The sequence below is a fragment of the Porites lutea genome, chromosome 12 (assembly GCF_958299795.1).
Source record: "Porites lutea chromosome 12, jaPorLute2.1, whole genome shotgun sequence".
Lineage (NCBI taxonomy): Eukaryota > Metazoa > Cnidaria > Anthozoa > Scleractinia > Poritidae > Porites > Porites lutea.
In genome coordinates, this window is record NC_133212.1 from 8,852,048 (window position 1) to 8,874,895 (window position 22,848).

General features: G+C 37.4%; 4 protein-coding genes across 4 annotated transcripts; 2 read left to right on the plus strand and 2 right to left on the minus strand.

Moving 5' to 3' along the window:
- Positions 1-612: 612 nt before the first annotated feature.
- On the minus strand, positions 613-2,464 carry LOC140921531 (uncharacterized). Its single transcript, XM_073371535.1, has 2 exons — positions 2,307-2,464; positions 613-1,152 (listed from the first exon to the last, which is right to left on the minus strand). Exons 1-2 carry the CDS (start codon positions 2,439-2,441, stop codon positions 709-711), a joined length of 579 nt encoding a protein of 192 aa, XP_073227636.1. The 5' UTR covers positions 2,442-2,464; the 3' UTR covers positions 613-708.
- Positions 2,465-2,636: 172 nt separating this feature from the next.
- Positions 2,637-9,696, plus strand: LOC140921654 (cell division cycle protein 20 homolog). Its single transcript, XM_073371660.1, has 7 exons — positions 2,637-3,147; positions 3,388-3,519; positions 4,105-4,301; positions 5,313-5,407; positions 6,159-6,393; positions 7,032-7,157; positions 7,992-9,696. Exons 1-7 carry the CDS (start codon positions 2,712-2,714, stop codon positions 8,280-8,282), a joined length of 1,512 nt encoding a protein of 503 aa, XP_073227761.1. The 5' UTR covers positions 2,637-2,711; the 3' UTR covers positions 8,283-9,696.
- A 979-nt stretch (positions 9,697-10,675) lies between these two features.
- Positions 10,676-15,693, minus strand: LOC140921153 (trafficking protein particle complex subunit 5-like). Its single transcript, XM_073371122.1, has 7 exons — positions 15,590-15,693; positions 15,418-15,506; positions 14,051-14,177; positions 13,414-13,471; positions 12,295-12,354; positions 11,694-11,758; positions 10,676-10,918 (listed from the first exon to the last, which is right to left on the minus strand). The coding sequence occupies exons 1-7, from the start codon at positions 15,656-15,658 to the stop codon at positions 10,820-10,822; spliced, it is 567 nt and encodes a 188-aa protein (XP_073227223.1). The 5' UTR covers positions 15,659-15,693; the 3' UTR covers positions 10,676-10,819.
- On the plus strand, positions 15,681-21,080 carry LOC140921154 (protein Abitram-like). The gene is made up of 5 exons (XM_073371123.1): positions 15,681-15,787; positions 15,903-15,954; positions 18,679-18,882; positions 19,790-19,859; positions 20,340-21,080. The coding sequence occupies exons 1-5, from the start codon at positions 15,712-15,714 to the stop codon at positions 20,463-20,465; spliced, it is 528 nt and encodes a 175-aa protein (XP_073227224.1). The 5' UTR covers positions 15,681-15,711; the 3' UTR covers positions 20,466-21,080.
- Positions 21,081-22,848: the final 1,768 nt, after the last annotated feature.

Consider the following 22,848-nt stretch of genomic DNA (forward strand, 5'->3'; position numbering starts at 1 on the left):
TAATAAAGCTTATATCAAACAAAACTATTTTGAGTTTTCATTTGTAAATTCTACACGATTTTTTTGTACAAAATATATTTTGAATTGTATTAACCTTGGTTGTGATTATAAAATCTTTAGTTTTCTCATTAAGGTATGTTTTTGTAAAGCTCAAACATTTGCTCAAAGTTCCCATGCATACAACACCTTTTTGGACTGTTCTCTACTTGTTTAATATGAATAGAGACCTTTAGATTTGAGGACTTAAGGATGACTGCGATCAGGAAGAGATTAATTGACTTACGGTCTTTTTACATATAATAATTATATGTAAAAAGACCGTAAAAAAAAAATTTTAGTTTTCCAAGGTGTCTAGTTTTTTTATAATTATTATAAAAAAACTAGACACCTTGGAAAACTAAAAATTTTTTCTACCACAAAAGTTAACACGGTTACTTTTATTGCAGAAGATTAAGCCATCTCCTAATCGCAAAATGATAAAACCTCTAACATTTATTAACTTGTTTCCGTCACTACGAAAACAAAGAAAACTCGTAAAAAAAAGTTGTATTAGAAGGATGATGGCTACCACGTTTTCCTGCCAAAATGACTCTGTTTCAAGCATGCACACTTAACAGGTATAGAGAAAATCCAATTCTTATAGCCATACTTGTCTTACAAATATTTTATAAAAAGGTCTCTAATAAGCCAAAACCCAGAAAGTCCTCATTAAAGGTCCTTATAAATGCTGTAGACCTCATAATTATCAGCAATGGCCATGTTGATATGATTCTTAATAAATTCATAAAGGCTCATTGGAGATGTTCGCTGGTTCCAAAACTGAATTACCCGTCCAGCTCTGCTGACAAGATACTTGCCAAAGTTCCACGGAGGCGCTACTCTCGCACTGCTATAAAGATACCTGTACAAAGGATGGGCCTCTTTACCAGTTACTTTAATCTTTGCCAAGACAGGAAAATTCACATTGTACTTGTTTTTAACAAATCGGGCAATGCCACTGTTTCTCAAAGGCTCCTGATTTCCAAACTGGTTACAAGGAAATGCCACAACACTGAAGTCTTGATCATAAAGTTTTGATTGGAGTTCCACAAGCTCCTTGTAATGCTGGTCTGTGTAGCCACACTCACTTGCAACATTCACAATCAACAGGACCTGACAGTATGAAATAACAAGAATGTAAACTTTCTGGATGACAGGCAACAGTTTTTGGGACAATATTTTTTCATATATAGGAGAGGGAGGCAACCTTGTTATTTTTTGGAGTGGAAAACGCTCTCATAGATTTTTTTCAAATCTTGCCAATATCGAGACAACAGTCCGATCTAAACTATTAGCACACTACAGGGTTTTAAAAGATTACTGCTAGAATTTGAGAAAATTCCCACTTAGTAGATTTCATGTAATTGTTATTCTGTTGCTATGAAAGTGGCAATGTCAACGAAACATACTCTAAAATCAAGTTCAATATTAGAAATGTTGTTTCACTGTGGCTTTTCCGTATGTGCACTACTATCAAAGTTACGGAGAATCAAACACAAAGAGGTGACCTTGAAAAATGGGTGGAAAATTACAATATTGCTTCTCATCATGGGCTGATAATATTCATTACATCTTTTATTGCCTTGGACTTACAACCAAATGCATGATGCATTATTCAAGTTGACCTGCTACCATCCCCCACCCCTTCAGCCAACCCTCGGGACAAGTCCAGCCTCCTTTGGCCTAGGGGGTATTGTTTGAGGTGGTCTGGTGAGGACCCTGGGGGTAGGGAATAGACTGCCAAGTAAGAAAAAAAATTGCAAATCTTGGGGGGTATGTCTGGGGGGTGGGGGGGCGGGGAGGGGTGTTGAACCATGAATTATTCATGATGAACACAGTCAACCTTTGTTTACCGGATTTTTTTTCATATTTTACCAAGATATGGCCATTATAAAAGTTTATTATTTCAAACTGAAAACCCAGCAGCGCGATGCCATCAGGATTTAATCAAAGTTAGCCGCTAGGAGGAAAAACCGAGTACATAGTTTTGATTACAACGTGGCAGCAGTGAAATGTGAGGCATTGGCGCTAAGAGCAGACTCGCGGGCGACTCGTCGTACATGTTTTAGAATGTGTAATGATATGCAATTCCATCCCTGTTCACAGTTCGATTATATGGTACATGTTAAGGTAAGAAAACTGCCTTTGGTTTCATTTTTTTGTTACATTGCCCTTTGTTTAAAAATATTTGTTGAAATGCACAATAAGCTTATTCATCTGTCACGCAACGCAATGAATGAAGTCACGAACAAGAAAAAGAAGCAAACCTTTCCTTTGAAGACACTCATTGGAACGACATTTCCTTCTAGATCCTTGACAGTTATAGAGTGAAAATCGGTGCATTCAATTACACTTCCTCCCAAACAAAATATCAAAATCATTCTCAAATGCCACAGCGCCATTTTTGAATGAACAATCTGAATGATTTGTGTGAAAGGAGACTGATAACGAGTAAGTCGTTGTCATGACAATGTCTGAGCGATCAGCTGTTTGTGAATGTCAAGGTGATAGCCAATCACAGCTCTTGTTATTACAGTTGACCAATCAAAGGCAAGTACGGGGAAAACAGCGCGTCCTTTCAATCTGCACGATCCGCACGCGTCTGGGAAAAAGCGAGAATCGCACGAGATAGCTATTTATGAGGCAATTTTAATTCATGTTTTTGAGAGAAGATGTCACATTTCAGCTTTGAAACTGAAGTGAATAATCTCCTGAGACTCGATGCCCCTATGAGTCGAGGACCAGCACCCCGATGGCAGAAAAAATCGACTGAGCGTCGGCGTTCTAGTTCAGCTCCATCCACGCCGCTTCGCAACTCCTTCAGGCTAAATTCAAGCAAGACTCCGTCAAAGACGCCGAAATCATTGAAGAAGACGCCAGGAAAAGCCAAGACCCCATCTGAAGACAGATTCATTCCTAACCGAAGTGCTATGAACTTTGAAGCGAACTATTATAAAATGGTTTCAGCTGATCGCGAGAACGAAGAAAACGAGTGCGAAAGTCCTTCGAAAGTCGAGTTCAAGAAGAACATGGCTGAAAACCTGGGTGGAAACGAAGCGAATACCAGGATTCTTGCTTTCAAGAATAAAGCTCCAACACCAAGAGAAGGTACCTTTAAATGAGAATATTTAAAATTCAGTTTATAGTAAGCGATCGAGGGTTTATGCATATGCAAGCTCGCGGATCCTATTGTAAACTAACAAGACTTGCTTATTGTTCGGTTTAACAAGAATTTCACAACCATATCACCGATCCGATGAACTTTTAAATTTCAAAAGTGTTCTAATGTATCAATTACTTGTCGATTAGACTATCACTAATCATAAAACGGGTCGATTTGTATTTTAGGCCATTTGAATGATCTTCGAGTCCTGTACAGCCAAAACAAGACTCCAGCAACATCGACGAAGAAAAATGCCAGACATATTCCACAGATCCCTGAAAGGATCCTAGATGCACCTGATCTCATTGACGATTATTGTAAGTTGAGTTCTGTCATCGTTCCTCCTCGCGAAACGTCCCCACCGGCGACGAGCGAGGAGAAACGGCTGTTTTCGCAGGCTACTTGTCTCTTTACTAGCATAGTTTTTTGTTCTGCTTTTTGTTAGCCCCAAAATGCATGCGCTGTCACAATTTTCGAAGTACACCCAACTTTATACTGCTGAAGAGAATTGTGATTGATTTACCCACAGAGACAACTCGCTTACATCAAACATTTGTATTGTTGCTGTCATTGCTTATTTTTATTTTTGTTCCTCTCCTTCTAAACTTGGTCAAAATAAAGATTAAGTGCTGTTCACTTTTTACTGATTGCTCACATGTTCTAAAGTTTATTCAGGTTTATTGTGATTGAATAGATTAGATTACAATATGTGGCAAAAAAAGCAGAAATACAGTTGCTATGAGATATACATGTAAAAACAGCGTTATTTTATCATTTAAATGTGATTGCTTAATTTATGACTTGGGAGATTGTGTTACTTTATCATAAAGTTCTTGAGGAGGTATCTGTTTCTGTTGGGGCATGAACTTGCTGACTCATTTCGCTCATTTCAATACTTTCAGATTTAAACCTATTGGACTGGAGCTGTAACAATCACCTTGCGGTAGCACTGGGTGGCTTTGTGTATCTCTGGAACGCTGTGTCAGGTGACATAGTCCAGCTTTGTCAAACTGTGACACCTGAATGTTATATTGGCTCTGTAGCTTGGATCAAAGAAGGGAATTACATTGCCTTAGGAGACAGTGATGGGGTGGTCCAGGTTGGTGTCTTTATAATAATTATTTCTTAACATTTAAATCATGGATCAAGTTTGCCGCAGTCAGGGAAAAATCAAGGGAAAACAATACCAGACCATTTGGAAAAACAATAATTTTTTAAGGTCAGGGAATATCTTTGATAGTGTCAAAGTCAGTGAAAAGTCAGGGAATTCTATTTTCATTACACGCAAATCTGCTGAAAGGTTAAAGGATTTTAAAATGGAGACAGAAATATTGGTGGTCTGCAGAAAGAACTAAGTAAGTGTAACAAAGCATTTTTGTTTAATAGAGCGGTTTTCACTTGACTGTCGTAAAACCAAAACCAAAGTAAATACACTAGCCAACCAAAGGGCGTAGTAGAGCGGTTTTCACTTGACTGTCGTAAAACCAAAACCAAAGTAACTACACTAGCCAACCAAAGGACGTAGTAAAACCAAAACCAAAACCAAAACCAATCCCAATTCGACAGTCAAGTGAAAACCGCTCTATTAGTCACCTAATCCAAAGTCTGTGAAAAATTGCCCAGAGGTTTGGGAAAGGTTAAGGAGTCTTTTAGTTTCTAATGAACGGCAACCTGTGTATGTGCCAAAATAATAATGAAATCCAGAAATTCCAAATTTTTATGCACAAAAATACTGGAAAGTAGTGCTAAGCAAAGGACATCCTTATGAGGTTAAAAATTTTAAAATGAAATGAAGAATGATCCTTGAAGTTGTGAATGCAGTTTATGCAATTGCACATTAAGAAGCCTGAAAAAATTCAGGACTTCAACAGGATTTGAACCCATGACCTCGCGATACTGGTGCGATGTTATAACCAACTAAGCTATGAAGCCACTGATGTTGGTCGAGCTGGTCAATTATGTGTTCATGTTCCCATGAAAGGGATGAGCCAGAGCTGCAAGAAGGGTGGGTGTACAAGTCGGGTGGTGGCGCAAAATTAGTACCCCCAGCACAAGAATTCCACCAGCTATGCTGGCTACTGGTATACTAAATCCTTGTTGAAATTGACAGCTGTGGGATGTGGAGGCGCAGAAAAAATTAAGAAGCATGACTGGTCATTCTGCCCGTGTTGGATGCCTCTCTTGGAATTCTTTCATACTCTCAAGGTATGATTGCTGGAATTTGTTAAATTTATTATTTTAGAGGTTTGAGAGGATTGTTGAATGTTGGAACATTCTATTGCAGTTTGACAAAAAAAATTTATGCTTTTTTACAAGTTGACATTATTTAGACACTTAGGAAAGAGAAATACCATTAAAATAGTGTTTTCATTTGATGTCACACAGATTGATCATTCCATGCATGGTCACTCTCACAGGTAGTGCAGTAAAATCACATCACAGACAGGTTTTTGGACTAATGATTTTCTTGAATCTCCCAATAATTTTAAAACAACTGAGGAAAAATAATATTCAAACTGAATTGTCAGTTACGTGTGAACATGGTATAAAGTATGGTTCCATGAGAACAAAATGTCTGCATTGCAGATATAATCTAACTCCATCTGGTAACAACAACAAAACACTAGTGCCTAGATCTCTGTTCTGGACCCTAACAGATGCAACAAATTACTGGAAGTACATTTCAAATTTCCCTCTAATCTGACTGGAAATCAACAATGGTTTTTTTAACATGCCAGTCTTGGCCTGTACTAACCTTCTGGTACACAGGCAGGGACCCAGAACATAGGATTTCAGTGTTGTATTACAGATGGGCTTAACCAGGGAGAGGTTTTAAATTTCATCTGCAATGCAGACTAACTGCTCAGCTTGTTGAAAATTTGTCCAGTCCTTGTTAACGTAGCCTAAATCATTAGCAATGAAAGCCAACAAAATTTTCCTATCAATTTGTTTTTAGTGGCAGCAGAAGTGGAGCTATTCATCATCACGATGTTCGTGTAGCAAACCATCACGTCGCTACTCTTGCCAGACATTCCCAAGAAGTGTGTGGTCTGAAGTGGTCTCCTGACGGGAAGTACCTTGCTAGTGGTGGTAATGACAACCTGCTACTGATCTGGGATGCCACTGTGAACACAATCAGCAACAGTAATACACCTCTGTATACATTTAACCAACACCAGGCTGCTGTCAAGGTGGGTAACCTGTGCAAACCCTTTTCAAGTACAGTAAAGTTATTTTATTTTACAGAGATGACTTGACCTTCTGGAACTGCCACTCAGTAAGCACCTGTTTACCCTTAGCTTTAGGCCCCAAGAGTGACCAACATCAAGAGAAAAAGGTTGTGAGAACTTAATAAATGAAATGATCACCAATAAAAAAGGAAAATGTTTTGATTTTTCATCAAATTCTCTCAACAATATCCTTAAGAAATTGTATGAAGATCTATCACTCTGGAGAATTTTGTTGTGGATGTTGGTGACTGGTTAGCTCAATTGGTTGGGTACAGCGTGCAAAGCAAGTAGTGTCCGATAGCCCGGGGCTAGCGAATTCTGTTCTTAACTTGCCCAAAGGACAAGTGAAGTATTTTGAAGAATTCAACTTACAGAAGAACTGTGAAATCATTTCTGCTCATCAAAAAATTTTAGGGGCTAGTTGAAATGATGTTTGGGCCAGTAAATGCTAGCTTCAGCTTGCCCAAATGGCAAGCTGTAAAAATGACTTTCTTTGCACCCCGGGGTACCAAACTTTAGAGCTGAGGGCCCAAGTTCCATTCTTGGCCAGACAAACATTCATCCTTTCAAATTAATGTGGTGTCTTCCTTTTACACTAGGCTCTTGACTGGTGTCCATTTCAACGAAACGTACTAGCTAGTGGTGGTGGAACGGCTGATCGTCACATAAGGTTCTGGAATGTTGGTGCAGGGAATTGCCTTAACAGTATTGACACTCATTCACAGGTAAAGATACATACTACTAAACATTTGAGTTAAATTTGACGTTGATGGCTCGAAATTTTTCAGCTTTTACTACGTCTTATTAAGATATTTTCTTACACCGTGAAATAATATGAATAGCCTCTAAATCTCAAGGAGTACCAATCCAGTATATGAAAAACAATTTTTGTGTAAGGCCTTTTATGGCTTTGATATACATATTTTTTGACTACCTGAGATGTAGAAAAGCATTCATCTCATGCTAGCTGGTACCTCTCCTCACCTCCACTTTCTCATCATTGCTCATTTTGGGCTCATTAAACTAGCCTGCGAGCAAGCTCTCTGGGGCGCTCTGGCGGCAGGGTGGGAAAAGGAAGGAGAGCTTACAACTACATCTCTAGAATTTGCATTCCACCTCCAATTCCCCTGTGGCTCCCCCTCAACTGAGCTGTCAGATTTCTGCCAATCAGCGTGAAGCGGAAATGAGTGTGAACGTAAAAAAAAATATTGAAAAACATGTGCCTTTGGGTAATGACGTCATTACTAATGTCATCTCTGCCAATCAGCGTTTCGCATTGACTTTTTTGGTGCAGATATTCAAATTCCAGAGATGTAGTTGCAAGCTCCCCTTTCTTTTTCCCTCCCCGCCGCCACAGCCACAGAGAGCTTGCTCGCAGGCTATTTTTTAACCTGAATAGTAAACTGTCAATTTCTACCAAGCAAACAGTTGGGGATTCCCAGCATAATACAGTACATGTTTGACTGTACTTAACAATGAATTGCTTCCATTTTTATACTTTTTTTCTTTTATAATTATTTCTTTCTCATTTATCATGAGTCTTCTTTTGACACCCATAGGTGTGTTCCATTTTGTGGTCAAAAGAATATAAAGAACTAGTCTCAAGTCATGGTTATGCACAAAACCAACTGACAGTTTGGAAGTATCCATCAATGGTGAAAGTAACAGAGCTAACTGGACACTCATGCCGCGTCCTTCACATGGCTATGAGCCCAGATGGACAGACAGTTGTTTCAGCTGCGGCAGATGAGACACTCAGACTTTGGAAGTGTTTTGCTACAGATCCTGTTAAAAAGAAGACAAAGCCTAATCCAACAAGTAGCTCATTAGTGCATCGAGGAATTCGCTGAGAGACATTAGAAAGAAACAATAAACAATTGGACCAGAGTATAAAATTACAGAAAAGAAAATCTTATAATATTGTAAATAGGAAGCTGTTCAAGTTACTTCATTAATGTTAAGTAGGTTTGAATCATTACACATAATTTGTATATATCTTAATGTAGCAGTTAAACCCAAAATTGGAACTTCACAAACTCACTAGGCTGGTATTTTTATTTTACAGATGTCATTTTACACTCATATGTATCTTACAAACGAAGTCAAAAATAAGGATACAGGAAAGATGATATCAGATTAGCATGTCTTGCAGGGCGTAAAGAAAGTTAGTTTTACAGCCTGCTATTTGGGCAAGCTGTAGTCAGCATGCAAAACCCTTTTTGATTAGCAGGATTGATTACAAAGCTTCTGTAATTTGAATTTCCCCAAAAAACAGCACTTGCCAGTCCAGCAAGTTAAGAACAAAAATCACTAGCCCGATAGCAAAATCCACTAGCCCCAGGCTATCGGACATGACTTTCTTTGCACGCTGTCTTGGCAAATGTTTCCCTCCTTTCTGTTTCGAATTGACCAGCTAAATGTTTGAACACAGATAAGGTTGGTTTATTAAGGTGAAAATCTCAAATTTGAATGACTAAAGGAAGAGAGGCAATGACTCTTCATCTCCAAGTAGTAGCTACCTAGACTTAATGAACATAGTGAAAAAGAACAATGAAAATAATATTGTCTTTTTCTTACATTTGTCAGGTTTTAGCTTATATTCTTTGGCAAGCATAGCAAAAGATTACACCTGGTGTTTTTAGTTTGTCCAAAGGTCAAGACAAAGAGGTCTTGACATGTAAAAAAAAAATAAATGCCATGCAACCCTGACTTCCCAAACCTCCTGCTCGTAATTCAAACCTTTGTCTTTTCAAAGCTCTCAGTAACTCAAACCAATAAATTTTTCTCCAAGAGGTTTCCAAAAGTCAGGATTTTACTTATACCTTGCTGCTATTGCACATTCTCTTATAAAACTTCATGCAAAAATCATAAAATGTTTGAGCCTGTGGTAAAAAAAATTTGTCGTTTCTGATGACTGTGAACATCTGAAATATTTTAGGAGTGCAGTTTATTTTGTTACGACTTTTTACAGCAAAGATCAGGACACACAAGCAAGTAACAAAACCAATTACCATTGCACAGCTTGTGGTTTAGCTTTCCCATGTCTGATTGTCTCATTCATTAATTTAATATTTCTGGTGTTATAAGTTTGTGAGTGCCAGTAAAAAGTAACCATATCACATTTGTGGGTTTTGCAGCAATTTTAAAATATTTGTAATAAATTAAGAATGTTATAAGATTATTTTGTACAGTATAGTTTTTGTTCACTAGTTTTTCAAACTAGGGAGACATTTGCAATTATTAAGATTTATGAGGAAGATAAGTGTTACTCCAATTAAACTTTATTCCATTGTAACTTGGTTGCAGACTTTTTTTTGCTGAACTTATCCAGCCAATATCCCATCGTCAAGATGCAGTAACAGTTCTAGTTTCTAGAATCCCTTTGTAGCAAAGGCAATTCACGTGCACCCAATTTCACACTGAAATTCACTTATAATGACTGCAGGGTATGAAATTTTTTTTTCACAGGTGTCACCTTGCTTTAGCTTCTAAAGTATTTTAAAAATGATGACCAATTCTAGATTTATCAGCTACCAGGTTTTTAACCTCATTATAATTTTAAGAGTCAGATTCTCCAGAATAGTGAGTTATAATTCAAAACAGAGTTCATGTGTCTTAAAGTAGTAAACCCAGTTGATGCAGAAAGCAACCATTTACAACCTAAGACTGCTTTTAGCCCGGAGGGGGATTCCCTTCCAAACAGACAGGGATGATCATCAGAAATATACAATAGACCCTTCCACATTTCTTTTCAACTTTTGATAAAGACCAGAAAATTTACCAGGGTTAGAGATGATATGTCCAGAGCGAGTGAAGATTTTGCTCCTCAAAGGCTAGTAATTTTACAAACGCTTGTATGGGTGTAAAAACTTTCCCACTATCATAACACAAATGTCTGTATAGCCTTCTTGCAAGCTCTCCATTTATGGCAAGCAAAATGAGTCGTAAGAGAACCCATGAGCAAGTGGCAACGCTGCAAGGGGCGGAGGAAATGAACATTTATGGGAGACCGTTGCATTACTGGGGTTCTAGTATAGAAGGATTATAAATTTCTTGAGTAAAATGATTAATTGGTGGCCAATGCAAGTAATTTTTAGGCCCATGTTTTTGCCCTGCAACTTTTAACAATAATCAAATGCTGTACATCTCTTAAAAGAACATTTTTTAATGATGATGACGATGATGATAATGACATCTCTGAACCTCTCTATCTAAGCCTGCCAACTATGTCACATAAAGCATTTTGAGAGAGTTCTGCATAGATTTCCTAAAATGCACATACCATACAATACAAGTCACTATATCTCTGTTCCACTTAGTATAAATTGTGTTTGTCCAAATTATTTACAAGATTGCCACATTCCTGCACAGTATACAATGAAACTTGTTATCTTCCATCCAATGATTTATCTCTTATAATAACTGACTCTTCAAACTTTATCATAAGAGTTGTTCCTTTGTGCCAATGAGCTGTGACCTTTGCAGGCTACAACCAAAAAGAAAAATTAATATTATTATTATTAGTAATAAGGAAAATTTATTGTTGTCCGTCAACACCATCCACTGTATCATAATCATTTATCACCTAAAACTTTGTTTTTCAATTTTAGGTTCTTCAAAGGCTTCTTGGCATTAGGGGATTTTTCACAATTTAATGGAGATTTCATCATGATTTTCTTGCACTGGTTATCACATTAGCTCTATACTTTTGCAAGAAAACTAATATAGACATATAATAATATTGCATCTTTACATCACTTAGTTCACACATTTCAGTGCAATAAATTGACACCAACTTTATTTAATAGTGCAACTTTTAAAATATTAAAATATTGTGCCTGAAGTCACAGAACAAATTTGTTACTTAGCAAAAGACCCCATAGTGATTCCAAAATTAGGCTTAGCCTGCAGAAGTAGCTGTTTCTCCTTACTCCTTGCTACTCAGGACGTTTTGCTAGAGAGGATGTTTGAGCCTCAGCAACAAAATTCTATACTGACAACATAAAATCTGTCTGTAATTTGGTTGGGAGCTCTGATTGGTCGACGTAGTAGTCATTTTGTAGCTGTTTTTTTTATGAATGACAGACAAAGACATATGAATGCCAAATAATGTTGCTTTAAGTTCTTATAACAAGCTTCCTGTAAATATTTTCAATGAATAACAATGATAATAATTTATTTGGTGGATCCGATAAAAATTTATTGGTATCCAGCTTTCAAACAACTGGAACATGATATATGTAACTCACTCTAATACTTACAAAGTTGCATCCATGTAACACGGCTTCCACAATTCCAGCAACAAATGAGGCACAGTTTAGACTTCCTTTTCAGGGAGAAAATGGCAAGTTCAATAAAAATTAGAATGTATGCAGTAAAGAAGACATAATATCCTTTTATGATACATTTGAGGGGAAACACATTGGGACAAGCACTGCTTTTTTTTTCCAATAAAGCACTAAATTCAAAACAGTTTCATTAGCATTTTATATTTATTTAATATTATTAACAATATTATAATAAATTATTGTAGAATAAGAATATAATATTTGCAGAAAAAAAGGGAGCTTTGGTCATGGGAGCTGATCAAAATGGTTGGATGTGAGTGTGAATGTGTGCTGTGAAGTTTTCCTATTCCTCTTATTATTTGAATGTCTCAGCATGATTACTTATTTACTGATGTTTTATGTTATCTCAGTCTATTCATTGTATTATAAGTGTCGCCATTGTTAAGAGCTAACTGGGAAAGTCAAATGAGCTTGAATATATAATTATATATTTGTGATGTTTATTGTCTAAGTAGCCACAGTATAATATTATGTAACACCATGAATGCAGTTAATTTGTTTGATGTATACAAACCTTTGTCTTTAGGAACTGAGATAAATTTGTTGACAAGTGGTTCTTTTTCAATAATATAATCTACAACATGTGTCAAGGACTAATTCATAAGATACTACTTCAATCTCTAATAATAATTTTTTTATACAGTTGACTCGCAATAACTCGAACCTTCAAGGGAAATTGAAAACAGTTTGAGTTATTGGGAGTTCGAAGCAAATAACCAGAAGTAAGGAAATAGGAAGGGGGAGGAATGCAAGTATCATGTACCCTTCACTACACGGGCAGCAAGAGATAAGATATTGATATTTTGAGCATGATTAATCAGTACAGTGCCAAATATTGTATTTGAATTGAACTGACAAAAAAGTAGCGAAACAATACGGTTGTTTTGAGAGAAATTCAGTGTTTTAGACTGCAGTTTACTACATTTTTTCGACTTAAAACATGGTTCGAGTTATGAAGCTTGAGGATAAAATTTATTGTATAAAAAGGATCTGAAGAGAAACAAAAATATTATTTCAAGTTAGTGGGAGGTTTGAGTTATCGAGGGTTTGGGTTACTGAGGGTAAAATTACAGTAAATGTATGAAGGAAATCCAGTGGAAATTGATTTTGTTTCAAGTTAGCATGAAGTTCAAGTTGCAGGCGAGGGTTATAAAATTAATAAAATACCAGTATGTAGAACAAAGGATCAGTCAAGAACTATTAACAACCATCACATGCGGTGATCATTACATGAACAAAATTAATTAACATTGGTTCTAAAATTAAAATTTACATGCCCAGACAAATTTTGTGATGAACTTGTAGTTACCATAAAAGATTTGTAAACCCAGGAGAAGTCTATGTAGCCTCTTTTTAATATATTTTCGTTATCTTTGCCAGGGCTTGCCAGGATGTACAACACTACAAACATCAATACTGAGGATTAATATAAAATTATCAGTCATTGACGTTCTCCACATGACCTGGTGATAAAAGTTGGACAAGAGAGTCTAACGCTATTCCTCAGCTCATTCCTCATTAGGGACCTTAAGCAACGCAACAGTGACTTCAACAAGAACAGCAAAACAGCAACAGGTTTAAACTGGCAAAGCAAACCGCAGAAGGTTTGCGCTCCTAATGAAACATAGGATACAAGTTTTGTCATCATCATTGGCTTGTTCCAGTTTATCAGCCTCTTTCCCAAACAATGACTGCAAGGAAAAACAAAATTTTATAGTAAGTAAATAAACAAAAAAATAGAATAAGAAGAAAGGCCTGGAAAAAATGCTAGCATTGAGGGTGGAAGTGTCAGGACTTTTAAAAGGCAAAGAGGTATAATGAGTTGTTTGATCTGAAGCGAGAATTACTCAACCATTAAATTAGCGGAGCTCCATAAGCAGATCCCCATAGCTAAGACAATTTGGATATCTATCCATCCGTGAAAATATTGGTACGTGCTTGACTATCTGTCGTCCGACCGTCCACTTGCACCTCATCTGTCCACACCATGCCCACAGGATAATTCCAAGTGAATTCCTTTGCAATGCTTACAAGTTTATTGTTTGAAGTAAATAAATTTAGTTATTTATTATTATTATTTTATGGGAAATTAATGGGAGATTCACTTTTAGCCTTGGGTAAATCTAATGATATAATACTGAAGCTATGGTGAGCACTGATATTCAACAAAAAAAGTTTCATGGTTATATGTAACCCTACAGAGATCAATATTGTACAGTAGACGAAAAAATTCAGGAAAGTGAACAGGCTATTTTTTCAAAGAATCTTACCTTCCAAAAAACTGACTTGATAAACAGGAGAATGTTTAGTACTCTCACTTCCCGCTTCATTCCTTTTTCTCGTAATACCAAGACATCAAGCACTCTGGAACCAACCTGCTGGCCAAGATCTGATAACCTGTTAACAAGATAAGATTTCATGTCAGTCTTGCATACATACATACATACATACATACATACATACATACATACATACATACATACATACATACATAGGCCTATAAATATTCTCTACTTATTCAATCAAACACCTCTATTTATCAACGCTTGATCCCCATTCACCTCTAAGGATAACATGTTTAGAAGATTTTTAATTGTAATTTGTTTTCTTTTCAAAGGCTGCTTACTCAGCGTGCAAAGAAAGCAGTGTCCGTTAGCCTGGGGCTAGTGGATTTTGCTATCAGGCTTACTAGTGAATTCTGTTTTTAACTTGCCCAATGGGCAAGTGATGTTTTTCGAGGAATTTGAACAGCAGAAGAACTGTGAAATCAATTCTGCTGGCCAAAATGTTTTTGGGGCTAGTTAATTAATGACGTCTGGGCTAGTTAATGCTAGCTTCAGCTTGCCCGAATGGCAAGCTGTAAAAGTGATTTTCTTTGTACCCTGCTTACTGTACTTTTATTTCTAATGAAAAAGCCTGTGTTCTAGTTTTCTATGGCTGTTTGTCATATTCTAGTTGAACACATTTGGTTGGTGTGACTGGAGAATTGGTCTTGAGGATATCTTCATTCAAGCCTGCTATGTCTTAAAAGGTTTTTATGCCTCTTGTACAGAAATTCCAACCCTGTCAACTAAAAAAAGGGACGTCCCACAATTGCCGAAGGTATGAGCCTCTAGGAGGTCTGGGAGCATGCTCCCCCAGGAAAATTTTAAGATATGTGCCTCTAAGATACCATTTCCTGCATTTTGAGATTACAGTCAAATGGAAATACCAAGGCCACAATTATCACAGGTTCATGTTTGGATGCCAAAATGATAAAAATGGTTGAGAACCCACAGAATTGACTGATGCATTAGATTGGAGATGGTCTTCACTGCGGAGTCAAATAGACCTGGTTTATCTGCTGGATAAACATCCTCTACCTTATTTGGATCTTACAACACTTTTCCAAAAGTTTTTTGAAGTTTTCCCTTTTACACACACACACACACACAAAATTATAAAAATGTCGCCCATTTGATAAATTAGTAATAAGACCCCCCTCACTTAGTTGTACCACCACCCCCTCCATCGTTTTCTTCCCTCACCCACCTGACCTCCCATGTCCCTGACTAGAACAAAATAAGGCACAACAAAGTCTTATTTCAATTTCAAGAGAGTAAATGCTTTTATAACTACTTTTACATTTGCAACTCACTTGGTTTGAAGCTCTGGGACCGTGTGAACTCTGTTCTGACAATACTGAATCATCTCAGAAAACAGCAAACCGAAAGTGCTTACATTGATCTAAAACAAAACCCATCGACACACTGTTTGAGGCACTAAGTCATTTCAAATGATCCATACCAACTTTCAACTGAATCAATTACCTCATTTCTTCCTTTGCTAAGTGGTTTTTCGAGGATATTCGTCTGGCGACTTCTCCTGACTGACTCCATTTTGGTTTAGACCTGGCTACTAAGCTGGAAGGCTTGGTCTCTAAGGAAATAAGATGGCGGATGAATTGACCAAGAGGAAACCTAGGAAAACAGTAGTTGATCGCTATTTTACTCGTATCTATAAAACAGGTTAGGCTACATTACTCTTAATAAAGAAATCCTAAACGTCTATATGTTATTTGGAAAAAGATTTGGCGTTCTTTTGTTGTGATTTAATGTGTGTCTTGTTTTCATGCAATTGCAGACATCAAGGGAAACCTTAGTGAAGATCAGTGTGTTTTACAGCATTCAAACAAGTAAGTATTATAAAGCGATAGCTTTGTGGGTATATTAAATTCATAATTTAAATGACTCCAGTCTATGGGTTCTAATTAGTAGGTTTTGAATTTTCTAGTTTGCTTGTTATGAGGCCCTGCCAGGGGGGTGGTGGTGGTGGGTGGGGAGGTCCATGCCGCTCGATGGAATTTTAAAACGTCTCGTGTCGGTGTTTATAAATGCTGCAAGTTGCTGTCGGAAATTGAACGAAAATTCTTTGTCCTCAAACACCTCGTTCGTGGAGATGTAGCATAAAAGTAAGGGACTGTGCAATAATTATCAGGAGGGGGGGGCTGAAAAACTAGAGGGGGAGCATTACATAAAATTGCTGCCAAGATAGGGGGGGCTCAAAGTAAAATCAGTCATTTGACGCAGGAGGGCCTTAAGTTTTATTCAAAATGTAAATAAAATTAAACTCAATACAGCTTATGATAGACTATAACAAATATCAATACGAACAGCTGTTAAACGATTATTGAAAATATTCCATCAAAATGAAAAGCAAATTCACAACTGATCAATTTTAACCCGTCTTCTAATTAATTGAGCTGATCCTATGTAAAGCAAAAATCATGAACTTGTTTTTCAGCTTCCCCCATAAAACAATGGGAATCAAACAGATCTGGTAGACAAGCTTTGTCAGTTTTTGATGTGAATAAAAGTAATGTTTCTTCATTGACTGAATCGATTTGCTGAATTCCATATATATCTGGCTCATAACAAAGTTCAACAGGTTCTTGTCCCAAGGATCTAAATATAATGCAAGCTCTTTTTCGTCTGTTATTTGAAACGTTCAATTTCCTGTTCTTTGATTTTTTCTCTGCTCTTTTCTCTTTCTGGCTTCAGAAGTTTTAGATTTTGAGCCAATGTGGTAAGCACCCCGGTACTTAGCAAATGCTTTGTCTAAATCTTGGGTGGGTGGTGGGAGGGGGGTGCTACGTTATTTTTAACATAACAGAGGGGGGTTAGAACTAATTTTTTTTGTTTTGGAGGGGGGGGGTACTGTCTAAGTTTTTGCTAGATAACTCTAGTTTTTCAGCCCCCCGCTCCTGATAATTTTTGCACAGTCCCTAAGCTATGTGACGGACAACCTCATTCTCAGGTCTCCTAGGAATTGTGCAGGGTTGCATAAAAATGAAGTGTAACACGACGCACGCTCGGGAGGTGTCCACTGAAGCTCACTGACAAGAGACGTTCTCTGAAGCGCAAGGAAAATTGACGGAAATTACTTCTTCTTGGCATTCAGACTGGTGATAAATTATTAGGCGAACCACTGTTCTTTTTGTCACTTATTTTTGGCTCTGTCGTCACTTTCGCAATTTGGCCAAGAGAGGCTTTCCCTTTTCGCCATTTCATTTTACGCTCTGTCGCTACTTTTTGGGTCATGTCGCTTGTCGGAATTTACCCTGGCAGGCTAGGAGGGCCTCTGTTATTTGAAAGCCTAGTATGTAGACTGTACTGTAAGCTTATATAAAAGTATGCAAATAGTAGTTTAGATGGTAAGGCATTGTAAAGTAACGTTTTGACTCATTTTATTGATTTGTTGATAATCCACCTGATACTGACATCAGGTAAACTGAATTAATTCTGGGCAAGTCAACATCAAGTGATAAAGTGACCTAGCTACAGGTGTGGTTCCACACTGGTTTCCAGTGTTTTTGTAAAGCGGTCAGAGTTTTCTTAGATAAATAAATTTTTTATGAAAACAACTTTCCAAGTAAAATCTCTGGCCAATATCCTGACTGAATGACTCAGAAACTCAGGAAAGGTGACTTCAGGGAGTAAAAAATTATCGAATAACATTTCACGTGGGTGAATGCCCCCGGACCCCGCTAGAAGCTTATGCCTTCGATGCTCGTTTAGGAAAATAGTCAGCATTTATCCTAGATCCATGCCTGAGCTACCTACATGGTCACGGACACAGCTAGCAGATAAGGATTTTTGAAAGCCTGGTTTGGGGGTGGATGGGGGGGGGGGGGGGGTGGGTCACACCATGTCATACCTAGCTAGGGTACTTACCAGATTGTTATGTTGACATGCATGCATTGTTTTACTCCCTGTAATACTGCTATTTTTTCACATGAGCAGTTTACATGAGTAGGGACAAACCTTACAAAATGGCTGCATAAATAAGTCATGTAAATATTATAAGAAAGACCAAATATAAATGTTGGCTATATATTTACTAAATATGTTGTCAACACTGTATAGAAACCAAAAATACTTTGATACAGAGAAATTTTAACAAAGTGCTTTTAGACGATGGATTTTGTCAAAAATTTGCATGTAAGATGGCTTAGATGTTGTCATTTAAAGACAATGAATCTTAGGATTTTAGTATGGACTATGGTTTTTCAATTTTTTAGCATAATATTCGCAAAAAGGGAAAGGGATGCCTCATCCTCGTTCCGAGTTGTCCTCGGCGATTTCGGATGTGATGTCACCTGTCAAGCTTGTCGGGAAAATTTGCTGAGGACTCACACTAGGTTCCAAGCCTCCTCTGGTAACTCGGATAGCATGGACTGGCCTGGGTACGAGGCTGGGGATGCCTCTCAGAATGGGGGATCATAGGGATCATGGGTGCCCTAGGATCCCCTTTCCTAGCTACCCCCTTACCCCCTAACCTCCCCTCCCCCACCCCTGCTGGTACGAATTGTATACTTTACAAAATGTAGGTTCATGTAGATCATTCTCTTTCCTGGCAGGATATGTGTGATTACCCTTGCTCCTAGTCATCCATTACTAAAATGTGAGCGGATTACTGATGTGAATTATCAAGTGAGCGCCAAGGTAAATCGCCTTGAAAACAAAGTTTCAGGCAAAGGCAAAAAAGGAGCACAGCATTTACAGCCAGAATCAATAATTTGTGAAGTCACTTGTTCTACTGGGGCCAAATACACGCTCTACAGGTAAAATTGAATTAGGATTTATTTCAAATTTGCCACTGCCTGACAGTACAATACAAACTAAGAGTTTTAAAGCAAAGAAAAGAAAGATTTAGCAAAAAGTGGCAAGGAAACCTAATTAGTGAAACCATAGGGCTATCTGTTGAGGAAATAACTAAATTTCTGACTAAAATTGAATGGATGAAACGCAAGAAAACACAAAAAATATGGCTTGATAGATGTCATCCACTTTTTGAAGTGTATCAATATCTGCTGGAAAAAAAATCTGTTTATATCCTGAAACTGTGCTAGGAACATGCAGACAATATATTTTGATGAACGTCTATGAGGAGGTAAGGTTGTTTAACAGTTAGAAATATTTTTAATCAATAGTAAAACGATCTTTTCGTGATACCAATTAGCCTCATTTTTAATTATTGTGGAAGGTAAAATATGCCTCCTGTTGAGTTGATTGTAATATTAGAAAATTTTGTCTCTGATGCTAAGTGGGGATGAATATCTTTTTAGTGGATGCAAAAAGCCAATTGATTTTTTGATGTACACGTATTAAAGGAAAGAAAACTACTGCTACTCTTTTTCTTCAAGAAAGAATTTTTCATGCACCACTTGCAGTCTACATACCCTGCGAGTAGAGGCTACATTTTCGCTGAGAACAGGAAAAAATGCGTTTTTTTAAATTTATTCGTCCAGATTTCTGGACAGATTTGAACGGTTGTCAGCAGAGGCTACTTTTTGCATGACAGCTCACACAGCAAAAATGTAGCTTCTGCTTGCAGGGTACTTGCAGTCATTCTCCTTGCTCAAAAGCAATAGCACACAAAAGTAAAATATTAAGTACAATAAAATATTAACACAGTAACATTCTTATAAAAAAATGGATGATTCTGTTTTCCCTTTACATTTGCTGCAGTTGTGTCAAAGGAAAGCTGGTTGAAGTAAACGAGGAGCTGGTCTCCAATCCAAACCTTATGCTGGAAAAGGTTTGTCACCTGTATTTTGTTATAAATTATAGTAAAATGAATGATAGAAAATTGTAAGCCAAAAGTTGTTCTGTAGGTAATAAAAATATCAATGGCTCATGAATGATGGCTGAAATAGAGGTTCTGTTCAAATATTCAGGGCTTCAATGAGATACAAACCCATGACTCTTGCTTTAGCACTGCAGCACTCTGCCAACTGAGCTATGAAGACCCAGACCAGTTTGTTAAGTTGATTTTAACCCGTGAAAGAAATGAAACAAAGAATGAAGATGATGTGTCGAACTGCAGAAATACAAATCTAATATATTTTTTGAATTTTATTTCTAACTTAAATTGCAATTCATTATAACTGCAATTGTCATAACTTCATTTAAATAAATAATTTTGTTAACCTGGTTAGAATTTTAAAACCACCTAAGTGAGCAGTTTAGAGTTACCTTAATAATAACAAAATTGATTACATTTTTTTTGTTTATGCAGCCAGAAACAGAGGGATTCCTAGCTGTTGTTCTTCCAAAACTCACTGAAAATATCCTTGATGGACTGTTAACAAAAGAAGAATATGAGAAACTCCTAGAAGACAGAAAATCACTTAATGGTACATAAATCAAAAATATCGTTTTAGAGAAAGCCTACGGATCTTTTTTTGGTGTCTATTGTATCAAGTTTGGGTAGAGGTATTACACCAAGGCCTTCAGCGTTAGATTGCGTTTTTGCGTCATTGACACGGAATATTCTATTCTGACGCAAAATGGAATTATCGTGGAGTCATATTGAAGCAAAAAGGTTACCTTATGTATAATAAGGTATACTAAAAAGCATGAAGATGGGCTAAATGAGCTAATGGGCTAAATAATGGTGAGGCCGGACTAGTCAGGTCGATAAGTCAACCTCCAGAACTTCAAAAGGCAAAAGCCTCAAGCCCAACAAGTAACACAGTGATACAGCCGTGTTTGAGTGATGTCTGTTGGTTCAAAGTTTTCAGTATCATAGTTTGATCCAGACAAAGTATCAAAGTCGTTTAGTTATTTATTATAACTCAAAGTTGTTTTCTTTATAAAAGTTGTCAGTGATTTTTGGTGATTACAAGTTAGTTCAAACTGAATGAAAAAACTACAACAACAAAAACAAGTTGAACCTCGCTTGAATTTTGTTTTAAGGTCAGTCATTCATCTTTCTGCCGATGGAACCTGATTTAATTATAAATAACTTTAAACAACATCAACAGCCACTTTATCAGAAAAGTGTGGTGCATCAAAACTTTACCCCCCAAAATAATTACATATGAAAATTGTACCCCCCCCCCCCCCTTGGCAGTAACAATTTTTAAAATACACCCCCCCCCCTCCAACCCCTTCTAGACCAAGTCTCTTTTTCCATCTCTTGAGCTTTGATTACATAAGCTATAAGATGCCGGTAGTTGGCAGCGTAGCGTGAGATTTTGAAGGCGCACGCAGGGGCAGAAAAGTTAGCGCGCCGAAGGCGCCCCAAACCAGGGGGAGTCTGGAGGGGAGTCTGGGGGCATGCTCCCCCAGCAGAAAATTTTTAAATTTGGGGTCTCGGAAATGCCATCTCCTGCGTTTTCTGCAGGAAATTTGCAGTAAATAAAGACGACGGAAAATTCAGTAATTAGTTGTTTATTTTACCCATTTATCTCTAGTGTTATCGGTATAAAGATACAGACTGTTTCCGGCATCAAGGACGTTGATACACGGAAAGGTCGAGATGTGTACCCTTCAGACGGGCAACCTCTGTTATAATGCCGTCAGTATCAATTACGTCCTTGTGCTTCTGTATGTGCAGAATTGCAAGAGAGCTCAATCTCCCGTCTGTCATGGTCCTTCGAAAAAGGAGTTTGCAGTCTCTTCGCGCAAATGCTGGGCTCAGCTGTGCATGTTGACACAGGATAAGTCAACAAAGTTATGAGAGCTATACTCCGGGATAGAATTGTAGTTGGATTGGTCAAAAGTCTCAACCAAGGTTTGTGGCTTCACATTCAGATCCATTTCACTCCACTTACTCAGTAAAAGGATAAAGGAAATCCTAGCACAAAAACACCAATATAATGCGAAATATTTATCCCAATTTAATTATAAATATGCGTTCAAGAAATGAAAAAAAAATCTATATATTTTTTCCAGATTTCAGCTGTATGCATAGGCATATGTGCGTACATGCACGCTACATTCCTGGTGGTAGAAATAGCTGATAGGTTTCTGGGCCAAGCTTTAAACTGGTAACATTTTGTTGTTGACAAAGAACCGCCGAAGCAAATTTTTTTTGCCAACTTTTGAAGGAAACGTGGATTTGCTTCATTCATGATGTGGTTTGACTACTTTTACATGGAAGGCCAGCCCTGGGTCTTAATATTTCGACCCCTCTTCACATTTTGTGCATTTTCAAAATCAAGCCTCTTAGAAAATAGTACCCCCCCCACCCCTCCCTGGGACTTAATGAACGATCGGTCCCTAATACACTTATGTCCAGGATCGATCTTGTTAGCAAAAATTTGCTAGCAAATTGCTTTCGCAATTGTCGCAAAAGAAATAATCGAGAAAATATTATGTCAGAAAATGACTTACAAATATCGCAAAAATCGCAAAAATAACAAATCTAACAAAAATCAAGACTTAGAAAAAAAAGAAGCCAAGAAGGACCCCGAAATGTCCGCAAATATCGCAAAAGTAACAAGGATCTTTCTTGCTGGGTGAAAACACCGGTGACAAACATCGCAAAAGTCGCAAAAATAACAAATCTAACAAGAATCAAGACTTGGAAACAGAAGAAGCCAAGAAGGGCCCTGAAATGTCCGCAAATATCGCAAAAATCGCAAAAGTAACAAGGATTTTTTTTTTGCTATCTAAAAACACCCGTGACAAATATCGCAAAAATAACAAATCTAACAAGAATCAAGACTTGGAAACAGAAGAAGCCAAGAAGGGCCCTGAAATGTCCGCAAATATCGCAAAGATCGCAAAAGTAACAAGGT

What these genes read in the sequence shown, in the direction of transcription:
- LOC140921531 (XM_073371535.1), bottom strand. Translation starts at nt 2,441, where the DNA reads ATGGCGCTGTGGCATTTGAGAATGATTTTGATATTTTGTTTGGGAGGA. An exon ending in TGAGTGTCTTCAAAGGAAAG is followed by an intron (nt 1,153 to 2,306) that starts GTTTGCTTCTTT and finishes TCATACTGTCAG; the next exon opens with GTCCTGTTGATTGTGAATGT.
- LOC140921654 (XM_073371660.1), top strand. Translation starts at nt 2,712, where the DNA reads ATGTCACATTTCAGCTTTGAAACTGAAGTGAATAATCTCCTGAGACTC. An exon ending in ACAGTGATGGGGTGGTCCAG is followed by an intron (nt 4,302 to 5,312) that starts GTTGGTGTCTTT and finishes TGAAATTGACAG; the next exon opens with CTGTGGGATGTGGAGGCGCA. An exon ending in AACACCAGGCTGCTGTCAAG is followed by an intron (nt 6,394 to 7,031) that starts GTGGGTAACCTG and finishes CTTTTACACTAG; the next exon opens with GCTCTTGACTGGTGTCCATT.
- LOC140921153 (XM_073371122.1), bottom strand. Translation starts at nt 15,658, where the DNA reads ATGGAGTCAGTCAGGAGAAGTCGCCAGACGAATATCCTCGAAAAACCA. An exon ending in GTCCCAGAGCTTCAAACCAA is followed by an intron (nt 14,178 to 15,417) that starts GTGAGTTGCAAA and finishes TCTTGTTAACAG; the next exon opens with GTTATCAGATCTTGGCCAGC. An exon ending in TGTTACATGGATGCAACTTT is followed by an intron (nt 10,919 to 11,693) that starts GTAAGTATTAGA and finishes TTTTGGTTGTAG; the next exon opens with CCTGCAAAGGTCACAGCTCA.
- LOC140921154 (XM_073371123.1), top strand. Translation starts at nt 15,712, where the DNA reads ATGGCGGATGAATTGACCAAGAGGAAACCTAGGAAAACAGTAGTTGAT. An exon ending in TACTCGTATCTATAAAACAG is followed by an intron (nt 15,788 to 15,902) that starts GTTAGGCTACAT and finishes ATGCAATTGCAG; the next exon opens with ACATCAAGGGAAACCTTAGT. An exon ending in GCCAAATACACGCTCTACAG is followed by an intron (nt 18,883 to 19,789) that starts GTAAAATTGAAT and finishes CATTTGCTGCAG; the next exon opens with TTGTGTCAAAGGAAAGCTGG.